Source organism: Manacus vitellinus, unplaced genomic scaffold, assembly GCF_001715985.3.
Source record: "Manacus vitellinus isolate BGI_N305 unplaced genomic scaffold, ASM171598v3 scaffold_41_pilon, whole genome shotgun sequence".
Lineage (NCBI taxonomy): Eukaryota > Metazoa > Chordata > Aves > Passeriformes > Pipridae > Manacus > Manacus vitellinus.
This window is the reverse complement of record NW_021940545.1, coordinates 1,906,336-1,920,472: the sequence shown is the minus strand read 5'-3', so window position 1 is coordinate 1,920,472 and position 14,137 is coordinate 1,906,336. Positions and strand designations below refer to the sequence as shown.

The following is a 14,137-nucleotide window of genomic DNA, read 5'->3' as shown; positions in this document are numbered from 1 at the left end:
GATTTTGGTGGGATGCACATCCCCAGTGAGGTGCAGCATCCCTGTTTCCCACCACATCCCTGCTTCCTGCAGCATCCCTGCCAATGCCACGTCCCTGCCCTGCTGCAGTCCCAAACTCCTTTCCCCCCTTCTGCTCCTGTTTTTTAGAGCTTTTCCCTATTTTTTTAATAACCTTTCCCTACATCTCCCACCTCCTCCTCCCCCTGAGCTCTGGTTTGGGTTTTGGTGAGGTTTTGGTGAGGTTTAGCCAAACCACCCCCTCTTAATGTGTAGAATCCCTGGAAAAGCCACAACAGCTCCGCAGGGCAGCCGAAGGCTTATACCAGACACTGACAGGTCCCTGAGCTGCTCAGCCCTCTGAGCAGAGCAAGACAGATACAATCTAATTTTTCCCCTCCTTTTTGATGCGTTTTCCAGCAGGATATTCCTTGCACCAGGTCCCTTTGCCCAAGGGGGTTGTTGGTGGGTTCTGAGCCAGGCAAGACGATGCTCAGTCAAGGGAATGAAGTGACAATAAAACCCTCCAGGACAACGGGGAAAATGGCATTTTCCCTGCCAGATTCCCTTGCTTTCCTCCTCTCCACATCCCAAAAACCCCAGCAGGGGCCAAATGATGCTCAAAACCCACTTAGAGACACAATTCTCCACTCCCAGGAGGGAGTCTTTCCCTCTTCCATGAGCTGGTTTCACCCTTCTCCTACCCCAGTGCTCAGTTACTCCATGCCTGGGCATTGCAAAGCAGCAGTCTGGGGGATTTGGGGGCTTATTTTGGGGGGGGGGTGGTTGTGTTTTGAGGGGTTTTTAGGGTGTTTTGGGGGTTGAGGGTCTGCTCTTGATGGTGAGAGCAGCACTTTCTCCCCACCCTGCCCAAGAATGTTTCTGCTGATATTAAACCCGACCCGGAGGCATTTGGAAGGAGCCGACTTCCTCGCCAAGAAAATGACCTCAGCCTCCTGCTTTGGAGCTTTTTTTTTACCTTTTTAAAGCATTTTTCTCCCTCTCCTGCCTGCCAGGCAAGAGGCACTGCTGGGGCCTCACCCGTGTCCCTGGCATCACTGCCAGGCTGCATCCACGGTGCCAATCCCCCGATTTAGGGGGATATTTGTAGCTTTTAACCTGCAAATTCCAGGTTTAAGCTGTAAATCCCAGGTTTTTCCCCGCAGTCTCTCTCCCCAACACTGATACAGGAGGATCCAGGGGCCAAACCCGCTGCAAAAACCCACCTTGCACCATCTTCAGGGCACTCAACGACCTGCAAAACTCATTTTCCCAATGAAATAAAAGGGGAAAGAAAGCCCAAACTGAGAGCCGACGTTGCCCACGATGTTTCTGGAAGGGATTTTTGCAGGAGTTTCCTTAACAGACTCCTCTGCATTTTTGCTTTTATTAATGTGGCGGCATTCCCGAGGCGGCTGCGATGCTTTTGCGAGAGCTAAAACATCTCCCGAGTTAAAAATCCAGCAAATCCAGCCCCTGGGGCACCTTCACAGTGGGAAATGCTGTGCAGAAAGGAGGGGGACACCGATTTGCAAAGGGAAATGCTGGATTTGGGTGTTTTTGGATGGAATTTCTCCAGCTTAAGGTTTTTTTTTCTCAAATGCATATTTCTGTCCTGGAGACCTCGAGCTGATGGGGGTAGTTCAGAAAATAAAAGTGCTTCTGGAAACCTGTTGGATTTCCAGACGCCAAAAAAGCTGATGCTAGGGGGAAAATTCCAAATTTGCCCCTAAAAACAGATGGGAAATGCTTCTGACATTTTTCTCTGCTCAAAGTGGTGGATCACCATCCTGGAGATGCATTGGCACCCCACATCTCCATCCTGCATCCCACATCTGCCTCCTGCACCCCCCATTTGCATCCTGCATCCAACATCTGCATCCTGCACCCCACATCCGTGTCTGGCACCCCACTCATCCCACATGTGCACTGGATTCTTCACTCCACTTCTCACATCCCCAGTCTGCACCCTCCAGTGCATCCTACTTTTGCATCTCACATCTGCATCCTACACCTATATCCCATGCCCATCCCATGGATCTGCATCCTGCAGCTTCATCCTGCATCCCAAATCCTTCACCTGCACCCTGAGCCCTGCACCCCCTGTCCTGTATCTGCACCCTTCATCTCACGTCCTGGCCTGTGCATCCCACTACTTGCATCCTGCATGTGCATCCCGATTCTTGCATGCCACATCTGCATCCAAAATCCTGCATCTGCATCATGTCCTGCATCCACACCCTTCATCCCATGTCCTCCATCTCCACCCACACCCTGCCTCCCCCTCCTAAACCTGCACCTTGCACCATCCCATGTCCCGAGCCTGCAACCCAAACTCTGCATTTGCATCCTGCATCCCCTTCCCAGATCCTGCATCCTGCATCTCCATCCCACCTCCTGCATCTCACATCTCCATCCCACCTCCTGCATCCCACATCTCCATCCCACCTCCTGCATCCCACATCTCCATCCAACCTCCTGCATCCCACATCTCCATCCAACCTCCTGCATCCCACATCTCCATCCCACATCTTCCCACACGTCCCACCTCCTGATCCCACATCCACATCCTGTCATGCTGCAGGGACCAAGGGCACCCTTGATGGTCTGAACCAGCCTCATCAGGGACCCCCACCCCTCCCAGGCCCTTGTGACCCAGGGCCCAGGGTCCTTACTGGGCTATACTGGGCTGTGCCCCCTGGAGCTGCACCCCGGCTGTGCCTCATCCCCACGCTCCCCCAGCCACAGCACAAAAGCTTATCTGACACGAAAATCATTTGCGAGGCCGGGTTGGTCCCATCCCATCCCTCCTTCCCGCTCCTCCCCGCTCCCATCCAGGCGTTTTTCCAGAGCAGGTGTGATTTGGGAGAGCAGCACTCCCAACACCTGGCCCGCGCGGCGGGGGGGGGCGGGGAGGTTTCCCATGCGGGGCTCCGTTCCCCTCCGGCACATCTGGCGGAAGATGTGGCCACACGACCGGGCTCTGCCTCCCAGATGGGCGACGAGCTGCGAAATCCCTGTATAGGACTGGAAAGCGATAATTTTCCCTTAGAAATCTGCATTTCCCGGCTCGTTGCACGCACTCCCCATCGCCGGGGGTGCCGCAAGATCCCTGTGCACAGCTGGCGCTGCGCCGCGGTGCTCTGGGGGTGGAGCATTCCCTGTCCTGCACCTCCATCCCGTATCTGCATCTGCACCCTGAATCCCACTGCTGCATTCCACGTCCTGCATCCACATCCCACCTCCTGTGTCTTACATCCCTCCTCTGCATCCCAAATCCCACTTCTGCAACCCATGCCCCGTGCCTGGCATCTTTCCTCTGCATCTTAAATTCCCTTTCCCTCCTCATCTGTCCTGTATCCCCACCTCTGCATCCTAAATTCTGCTCCTGTACCCCATGGTCTGTATCTGCATCCCAAATCCTGCATCTGCCCTTTCATCCCATGGCCTGTGTTTTGCATCCCACATTTGCATCCTCTCCTGCATCCTGCATCCCTGTCACGCATCCTGCGTCTGGAAACCTGCATCTACATCCTAAATCCTCCATCCTGCATCTGGGAACCTGTGTCTGCATCCTAAATCCTCCATCCTGCATCTGGGAACCTGTGTCTGCATCCTAAATCCTCTATCTGCTTCCTAAATGCTCTATTTTTTCCCCCCTAAATCCCGTGTCTGCATCCTGAATCCTGCATCCCACATCCTAAATGCATCTGCAGCCTAAATCCTTCTTCTGCAGCTCCTCTGTCATGTCCTGCATCTGGCACCCTGCAGCTGCATCCCAAATTCTGTGTCTCACATTTGCATCCTGAATCCTTCACCCTGTGTCCTGCATCTACATCCTAAATCCTCTCTCCCCTCTGTCCTCTATGTCCTAAATCCTATGTCCTACATCTGCATCCTAAATCCTACATCCCCATTTAAATCCCAAATGCTCCATCCTATATGTGCATCCTGGATTCTCCATTCTGTGTCCTGCATCGACATCCTAAACCCTAAGTCCCCCACCTGCATCCCAAATCCTCTATTCTGCATCCTGCATTTACATTCCCAGTCCTGTCTCCCACATCTGCACCCTAAGCTCTCCATCCTGCATCTGCATCTACGTTGTGAATCCTCCATTCTACATCCTACATCCCACATCTGCATCCTTAGTCCTGCACCCTAAATCCTGCATCTACATCCCAAATCCTATTCGGATTCCCACACTTGCATCCCAAGTTCTTTGTCCCACATCCTGCATCTACATCCTAAATCCTACATCTCCATCTAGATCCTAAATCCTTCATCCCCCACTCTGCATCTGTCCTAAATCCTACATCCCACATCTGCATCCTAAATCCTCCATCCTTTATCTATATCTCAAATCTTATGTCCCCATCTGCATCCTAAATGCTCCATCCTGCATCTAAATCCTATGTCCCGTATCTGCATCCCAACTTCACCCATCCTGCATCAACATCTGAAATCCTGCATCTACATCCCAAATCCTGCATCCCCCATCAACATCCTAAATCCTCTATCCTGCATCTACATCCTAAATCTTATGTCCCATATCTGCATTTTAAGTTCACATACCCTGTATTGACATCCTAAATCCTGCACCCAGCATCTACATCCTAAATCCTCCATCCTACATCCAGCATCTACATCCTAAATCCTCCATCCTCCACCTACATCCCAAATCCTGCATCCAGCATCTACATCCTAAATCCATCCTGCATCTACATCCCAAATCCTGCATCCACATTCCAAATCCTTCATCCTGCACCCAGCATCTACATCCCAAATCCTGCATCCAGCATCTACATCCTAAATCCTCCATCCTCCATCTACATCCTAAATCCATCCAGCATCTACATCCCAAATCCCGCATCCAGCATCTACATCCCAAATCCTCCATCCTGCATCTCCATCCCAAATCCTGTGTCTCTCATTTGCATCCCAAGTTCTCCATCCCTCATCCTGCATCTCCATCCTGAATCCCACATCCCTATCTAAACCCTAAATCCTTCATCCCTCAAATCCTGTACTTACATCCTAAACCCTACGCTCTAGATCCTGAACCCTCCCCTCCCGCATCCCCCAGCACATCCCTAACCGCGCATCCCAAACCCCGCTCCCGGGATGCCGCGGGGAGGCCGAGGGAACCCCCCGTGCCCGCCGGAGCGCCATGAATTCGGGATGAGGAGGGGGCAGAAGCCCCCCGGCCGCCCGCCCCGGCTGTGCTGTTGGTTTTAGGATTTGCCACGCTCCGGTGCCTCCGAGCGCGCCGGGTCCCCGGCGGGGCCGCACAAAGGGCGCTTTCAGGGCCCCGCTCCCGGCACAGCCCCCCCTCACCCGGCCACAGCGCAGCACAAACCTTTCATCCCCCTCCAATTTCCCCCCCTCCCGGACCCCGAAAGCGGAAAATAATCCCCTCTACGGAGTTAAAAAAAAAACAACACACAAAACAAAAAACCCCAAACGAACGAACGAACAAACAAAAACAAACAAAACAAAAACCCTAAAAATTAGGGTTGAAATTAAACTCCCGTGGGATAATGAAGCCCGGCAAAGGCTCGAGACCACGGCGGAGCACGACAGCCCCTGAAGCACCCTGGGGAGGGGGAAACGTACCTGTGACTCCCCAAAACATCCCGTTTCAAGCAGGCAACAGGTGATAAATTAATTTGTTGTGACGGCGAGACCCACTCGTGCAACGAGTTGTGCCCAGCCTCGTGCCCCTCCACAACCCGAGGCGTTCCCGAAGCTTTTCTACTTTTTTTTATGCCCTTAGAAATATAAATTCCTGGGGGGAATGAACCAGAAAACCCTGTATTCAGCCTAATTATCCCCCCCGGCCGCAATCTGTGATCTCCAGGACAATTAAAAGCGCTTAATCCCGGCTGAAAAGCAAACAAGGTCGGGAGCGCGGCGTCTTCCTGCTTCCCCCTTGCCCGCTGCCGGGGTCTCGCTCCCCAGCTGCAATATAAATATGCAATTAAAAAATCGCCGCTAATTGCTTCGCCCAAGGGGGGTTCCCACCAGGAAAACAAAAAAGCCGGGGGGAAGGGATATTAAAAAACCCAAAGAAAAGGGGGAAGACAAGCAAAACAAGTGTGGGGTTTTTTTTTTACCCCAATAATTAAACGCCGACGCAGCTTTGGGGGAGAAACTGCGGGGATGCCTCAGGGGTTTGCACCCTGGGGTGGGTTTTTTTGGGGGGATGCTCTTTTTTGGGGGGGAGGGGATGGGGTTAATCCCCGGCTCTCCTTTCTCGCTCCAGCGCTAACAACCCCTGGCAGCTCTCGGGCTCGTTAGTCCCTCCGAAAAGCAATTAGAGAGGCTGGAAAACGAGGGCAGCCACTGCCCTGAGACAGGGCAGGGAGGGGCGGTAGTGGGGCGAGGAGGGGGTCGGCCCCTAAACCTTGGGGCTGGTTTAGGGCTGCACGGCTCGGCGGAGACCCCGGAGTGGGATTTCGGCTGGCTGAGCAAAGCTGCGCCTCCAGCAGGTTCCAGAGGGAACAACCCACTGCAACAACCTCCCCCTCGCAGGAAACAGCATCGCTCCGTGTCCCCCCGGGCTTTATTGAACCTTCAAAATCTAAAACACGTGGCTGGGCACCTTCATGGCATTTGGGTGCTGCCGCCGGCGCCCAGCCAGGAAGAAGAGGAGGAGGAGGAGGAGGAGGAGGAAGAGGAGGAAAAGGAGGAGGAGGGGTGCAGGGGCTCAGGTGCCAGGCAGCCAGACTTTCTGGGTGCTGACAATGTCGCTGAGCTTGGCTTTGATCTTCAGGAAATGCCTCTTGAACTCCAGGCCATCGCCCTGTGCAGGGAGAATTGGGGGGGGTTACATCCCCCTGCACCCACCTGCCTGGGACTCCATCCCCCTGAGCCCATCCTGCACCCCCTGAATGTTTCTCCATCCCCTCACACCCACCTTCCATGGTCTTCCACCCACCCTGCAAGGTCCTGCACCCACTTTACAAGGCCCTTCATCCCCTTGCACCCACCCTGCACACCCTTGCCCGACCCCACCAAGCACCCACCACCGAGTGCCCACCCTGACCCCCCCCAGCTCACCTTGGAAAGGCGAAAGTCCACCAAAATCTTGCTCTCCATCTCCACCAGGTTCACCTTGAAGATGAGTTTGTTGTTCCTCCTGTCCGTGGTCGAGATGGTGACCTGCAAAAGGGAGGGGTGCCCCGAGTTACCTGCCGATGCAACGGCACGGGGGGGGGTGTCCCACCCCCTGATTTCGGCCCCCTGGTGCCCACCTGGTTGGTGCAGCTCATCTTGCAGCCGTAGCTCATCTTCTCACACACCTCCTTCAGCGCCCGGTACGAGCCGTCGGCGTCCAGCTTGGTGAAGAACCGCGTCATCCGCTTCACCAAGCGCTGCCACAGGGCTCTGCCGCCCCCAAAACCACAAAAACCGCCGCCGAGCGTTAGAAATCCGCCAAGAGGCTGGAACCCCCCGCAGCTCGGATAAAAATCCCGGCTTTCGGCAGGGAAAGGGTGGGAAGCTGCACCCCCCGATGGCCCGCGCCGGCAGCTGCATCCCAAATACCGGGAACGCTGCACGGCCACATCCAAACAGTGCAGAGTTCGTCCCCGATACCTTAAATACGGCAAAAATGCTCCGTAATGTTACATACGTGATTCAAAGTGGCACCCCAACAGTATAAACAGTGCAACGATGGACCCCCAATATCATAAACTGGACGCAGAGCTGCCCCCCAAATGCTGCAGTTGTACCCTGGTGTTGCAAAGTTGCGTTTTGCTACTCAAAATGCTGCAAAATTGCACCTCAAAAGCCACAAAGTTGTCCCCTGAGATGACAAACCTTGCCCAGCTGCACTCCAGTATTGCCAAGCTGCTCCCTGATACCGTAGGTCAGATGCAAAGCTGCTCCCCAAACACCACAGAGCAGCCCCCAAACGCTGCAAAGTGCATCCTGATACCATAAATGATGCACATTTGCACCCCAAATACTGGGAAGCAGCACCCCAAAATGACAAACCTCACACAGCTGCTGCCCAACACTGCCAAGTTGCTCTGTGATATTGTATATACAGCGGAGTTGCTCTTTCATGTAACATATAGGATGCAAAGTTGCACCCCACAGTGCAACGTTGGACCCCAGTGTTGTAAATCAGATGTGAAGCTGCCCCCCAAGCCCCTGGCAAAGTGGCATCCTGGTACTAAAAGTATTGCAAATTTGCACCCCAAATCCTGCCAACTTGCACCCTGAGATGGTAAATATTGAACAGCCACAGTCCCAGCATTGCCAAGTTGCTCCCTGATATTATAAATATGACAAAGTTGCTTCTTAATCTTACAAATTTAAGGCAAAGTTGCACCCCAACGGTATAAATGGTGCAAGGTTGGACCCCAGTGTTGTAAATCAGATGTGAAACTGCACCCCAAATCCTGCAAACTTGCACCCTGAGGTGATAAATAAAACAAAGTCACATCCCAGATATTGCCAAGCTGCTCCCTGATATTCCATATCAGGCAAAGCTGCTCCCAAACATCAGAGAGCAGCCCCCAAACACTGCAGAGTGCATCCTGATACCATAAATGATGCACATTTGCACCTCAAATATTGGGAAGCAGCACCCCAAGATGACAAACCTCGCCCAGCCACATCCCAAACAGTGCCATGTTGCTTCCTGAGATTACAGTTGCTCCCTAATGTCACATATACAAAGTTGCACCCCAATTTACACACAGTGCAGTGTTGGACCCTGATGTTGTAAATCAGACATGAAGCTGCCCCCCAGACACCCCAAATTCCTGGCAAAGTGGCTTCCTGGTACTAAAAATACTGAAAACTGTGTCCCAGATCCTGTGAACTCGCACTCTGAAGTGATAAATACCACAAAGTCGTGTCCCAAACATTGCCAGGCTGCTCCCTGATATTCCATATCGGGCAAAGCTGCTCCCAAACACCACAGAGCAGCCCCCAACCACTGCAAAGGGCATCCTGCCACCCCCGAGGGTGCGGAGCTGCGCCCCAAACATGAGGCAACATCCCGAGAGGATACACCTCGCCCAGCTGCATCCCAAAAACACCGTGAGGCAGCACCCCGATATTCCAGGCGGTTCCAGGTGCCCCCCCTGCAGCCCCTGACCTGGGAGGAGCCGGGTGTGCCCAGGAGTTGGCTGTTGACCAGCATGTGCTCGGGGCAGGCGGGCTGTGAGAAGCTGATGCCCTGCACCAGCTGGTCGATGCTCCCCGCTCCGCTCTCCCAGGGCATCCCGCCCGTGCCGGGCTCCGGCTGCGACGTGGAGTACCTGGCCTTGTCCTCGCTGCAAGGCAAGGGCAGGGACACGGGGATCAGGGGTGCTGGAGAGAGCCCAGTGTGGGGATTGCACGGGGTTTTGCAGGGTTTGGGGTGGTCGCAGGGGTCGTGTGAGGGGTTTCCGCCCAGCCACCTCCTGGGGAAAATGCCAGGAAAGCCCTGTGGGGCACAAGGAATTGCAAACCCCGTGTGTAGGGAAGTGGAGGCTCACCCCAGAGCAGCCTTCACCGGGGAAAAGTCCATATTGGATCGGATGTGCTTGGAGAAGCCGCCGGGGGAGTCGGTGACCCCTCCCGAGGAGAGCCGGGCCCGCTTGACATCTGCAAAGGGACAGGACACCCAGTGACCCTCAAATCCAGGGGAACGAGCCCCTTCCCCGGCGGCCCCTTACCCTTCTTGAGGGGTCTGCTGTACCACCGGTCCTTCTGGATGTCGGGAAATGGTGATCCTCGCCGAAGGGGCTTCTCCGTGCAGGATCTGTTGGCAGCAGCGGCTGGGGGAGGCAAGGGGTGGAAATGGGGACGAGGGGTGGAAATGGAGACGAAGGGGGTGGAACTGGAGACAAGGGGGTGGAATGGAGACAAGGGGGTGGAATGGGGACGAGGGGTGGAATGGGGAGAGGGGGTGATGGAGACGGGAGGGGTGGAATGGAGACAAGGGGGTGGACATGGGGACGAGGGGGTGGAATCGGGGACGAGGGGGTGGAATGAGGGAACGAGGGTGGAATGGGGACGAGGGGGGTGGAAAATGGAGAACAAGGGGGTGGAATGGGGACGAGGGGGTGGAAGGGGACAGCAGGGGGTGGAAATGGGGATGAGGGGGTGGAATGGGGATGAGGGGGTGGAATGGGGACGAGGGGGTGGAATGGAGACGAGGGGGTGGAATGCAACGCGGTGTGTGCACGTGTGTACACACACACATACATGGACACAGGGGTTGGGTGCTGCCGCGTGTTTACCCAAGGGGGCCGAATCGATCTTCTTCCAAGGTGGGAGGTAGGTTTTCCTGTCCTTCCAGTCGCTGTATTCCTGGCAGCTGTCGCTGGGCTGGTCCCAGGGCAGCTCTGCTGGGGGATCCTGCTGCTGTCGCCCCGCGGTGCCACGAGCCCCAGGCACACACGTGGCACTGCAGCACTCGGTGTGCCAGGTGTGTGCCAGGTGTGTGCCAGGTGTGTGCCAGGTGTGTGCCAGGTGTCCCTGCCCCAGGCCTGTGATCCTGTGTGCACCCCATGCATTCCAAACCCCCCCATGCACCCCGCATGCTCCTCATGCATCCCGTGCTTCCCCATGCATTCCAATCCTCTCCCATGCATCCCATACCTCCCCCATGCATCCCATGTACTCCACATGCATTCCAATCCTCCCCCATGCACTCCATATCTCCCTGTGCATCCTGTGTGCTCCCCATGCATTCCATACCCCTCTATGCATCCCACACCTCCCCATGCATCCCATACCTCCCCATGCATCCCATGTACCACCCACGCATCCCATAACTCCCTGTGCATCCCTTGTACGACCCATATGTTCCATACCTCCTATGCATTCCAAACCTCCCCATGCATTCCACATCTCCCTATGCATTCCATACCTCCCTATGCATCCCATGTACTCTGCATGCATTCCAAACCTCCCCATGCATTCCATATCTCCCTATGCAATCCATACCTCCCATACCTCCCTATGCATCCAATGTACTTCCCATGCATCCCATATCTCCCTATGCATTCCATATACTCCACATGCATTCCAAACTTCCCCCATGCATTCCATACTCCCCTGAGCATTCCATGCCTCCCCAATGCATCCCATACCTCCCTATGCATCCCACGTACTCCACATGCATTCCAAACCTCCCACACACATTCCATATCTCCCTATGCATTCTATACCTCCCCATGCATTTTGTACCTTCCTCTGCATGCCATGTACTCCCCATGCATCCCATAACTCCCTATGCACCCCTTGTACTACCCATATGTTCCATACCTCCCCCATATGTTCCCTACACCCCTATGCATTCCATACCTCCCATACATCCCATACCTTCCTATTCATCCCATGTACTCCCCATGCATCCCACACTTCCCTATGCATCCCATGTACTCCCCATGCATCCCATACCTCCCCTGTGTGTGTCACCCCCCCTTACACATCACATACATTCCCCTTTTGTATCCTTGTTTGCCTTCCATACATCACCCTAGACACTCCATACATCCCCTTCCCTACATTTCACGTCTCCCTTATGGATCCCACACCTTCCCACTCTGTGTTTCACACATCCCTACCCCTGTGCATTCCATGTATCCCCTCCATGTCATACGTGCTCCTTCCCCATCCCACACACCCCTTGGTGCCCTTCATACACCTCCCCTCACGCATTCCATACGTGCTCCCCCTACACATTCCATACACACATCCTCATGCATTCCACACATACACCCCTCTGCATTCCATATGTGCATCCTTCTTCATTCCATATACTTCCCCTGCACATTCCATACCTCCATCCCCTCTGCATTCCATACATGCACCCCTCATGCATTCCATATAAACCCCTCCATCTCCTGCACCACCAAATGCCCTTTGCCCCCTCCCCTGCATTCCACACATCCCTAGAGGCATTCCTGTATTCCCACCTCCTGCCAGCATGATGTGTCCCCCCGTGCATTCCATACATCCCTGTATTCCCATCTCCAGCCAGGACCTCCTCATCTCCATCCAGCACCGTGTTATGCATTCCATACATCCCTGTATCCCACCTCCAGCCAGCACCATGTATCCCCATGTGCATTCCATATATCCCTGTATTCCCACCTCCAGCCAGCATCACGTCCCCCCTATACATCCCATACATCCATGCATCCCATCTTCATCCAGTACCATGTCATGCATTCCATACATCCATACCTCCAGCCAGCACCATGTGTCCCCCCTGTGCATTCCATACATCCCTGTATTCCCATCTCCAGGCAGCACATGTCCCCCCTATATATCCCATACATCCCTGTATCCCACCTCCATCCAGCACCACGTGTCCCCCCCATACATCCCATACATCCCTGCATCCCATCTCCTTCCAGCACCATGTCATGCATTCCATACATCCCTGTATTCCCATCTCCAGCCAGCACAATGTGTCCCCCCATACATCCCATACATCCCTGTATCCCACCTCCTGCCAGCACCACGTGTCCCCCCTATACATCCCCATACATCCCTGCATCCCATCTCCATCCAGCACTGTGTCACACATTCCATACATCCATACCTCCATCCAGCACCACATGTCCCCCCTGTGCATTCCATACATCCCTGTATTCCCATCTCCATCCAGCACCACGTCACCCCCTGTGCCTTCCATCCATCCCTGTATCCCACCTCCAGCCAGCACATCACCCCCTGTGCCTTCCACACATCCCTGTATCCCACCTCCAGCCAGCACATCACCCCCCCTCCACCCCATCCATCCCTGTATCCCACCTCCAGCCAGCATGGCTGTCAGCACGACGCCACAGGCCCAGACATCCACGGGCTCCGCTCGGAATTCCGGGCGCCGCAGCAGCTCCGGGGCCACGTAGGGGAGTGTCCCACACATCTTGTTCAGGAGCCGCTCCCGCCCGTTGTGCCGGAACACCGTGGCCAGGCCGAAGTCCGAGATCTTCAGGTTGTCTGAAGCCCAAATTAAAAAAATGTAAATTCAAAATCCAAAAATTTAAACTCGAAAATTCAAATCAAAAATTCAAATTGAAACCCCGAAACTTAAATTGATTCAAAAACGCAAATTGAACTCTAAATTAGTAGAAAACGTAAATAAAAGTTATAATCATAAATTAAATTAAACGTTTAAATTAAAAGCTCCAATAAAATTAATTAGAAATTCAAATTAAACGCTGGTTAAAAATGAAAAATTGAAATTAAAAGTTGAAATGAAGGACTTGAATTAAAATTAAAAATGCAGCTAAAAATGAAAAAAATTAATTAGACATTCAGATTAAAAATTCTGATTTAAAACTTGAATTAAAAATAAAAGTTTATATCAAAAAATCAAACTGAAAATTCAAATTTAAATTCAAATAAAAATTTAAACTAAAAGCTCAGATTAGAACACGAATTCAAACTAAATATTCAAATTAGGATTTAAAAGTTCAACTTAAAATTTAAATTAAAATGCAAATAAAATATAAATCAAAAATCCAGATTAAAGTACAAATTCATATTAAGAGTTTAAATTAGGAAACAAACTTAAATATTAATATATTAAAGCATTAAAAATATTAAAAAAGTCAAATTAAAAAGTCGTGATAAAATTTAAATTAATACTAAAGTTGAAGCCCTAAATTAAAAATTCAAACGGAAAAAATTAAGCGTTCAAATTAAAAAAATTAAAACGTTTAATTGAAATGAAACATTCCAATAAAAATAAATTAAAAAATTAAAAGATGAAAACTCAAGGGGTGTCAGAAAGGGCTGTGTGTGTGTGTGTCCCACACCTCGGTCATCCAGCAGCAGGTTCTCCGGCTTCAGGTCGCGGTGGGTGATGCCGATGCTGTGCAGGTACACCTGGGGATGGAGGGGAGCTCAGTGCCGGGCGGGAATCCCGGGAAGGGTCAGTGCCGGGCGGGAATCCCGGGAAGGGTCAGTGCCGGGCGGGAATCCCCACCGGCATCCCCACCACCAGCGATCCCGGCCATCCCTCACCACGCCGGCGATCAGCTGCTGGAAGAACCGCTGCGCCTCCGGCTCCGGCATCCCGACATCTGGCTCTGCGCGTGGGGAACGAGAAGGGCAAACTCAAGAGCAAATCCTTTGGGATTTACAGTTCCAGGCCCCCGGCGCCCCGTGCGCACCG

The 14,137-nt window shown here is 53.0% G+C and overlaps 1 protein-coding gene across 1 annotated transcript; it reads right to left on the bottom strand.

Moving 5' to 3' along the window:
• Positions 1–6,706: 6,706 nt before the first annotated feature.
• Positions 6,707–14,037, bottom strand: CHEK1 (checkpoint kinase 1). The gene is made up of 9 exons (XM_029962047.1): positions 13,987–14,037; positions 13,779–13,848; positions 12,769–12,957; positions 9,675–9,776; positions 9,495–9,603; positions 9,113–9,290; positions 7,254–7,442; positions 7,060–7,161; positions 6,707–6,802 (listed from the first exon to the last, which is right to left on the bottom strand). The coding sequence occupies exons 1-9, from the start codon at positions 14,035–14,037 to the stop codon at positions 6,707–6,709; spliced, it is 1,086 nt and encodes a 361-aa protein (XP_029817907.1).
• Between the last annotated feature and the right edge of the window lie 100 nt (positions 14,038–14,137).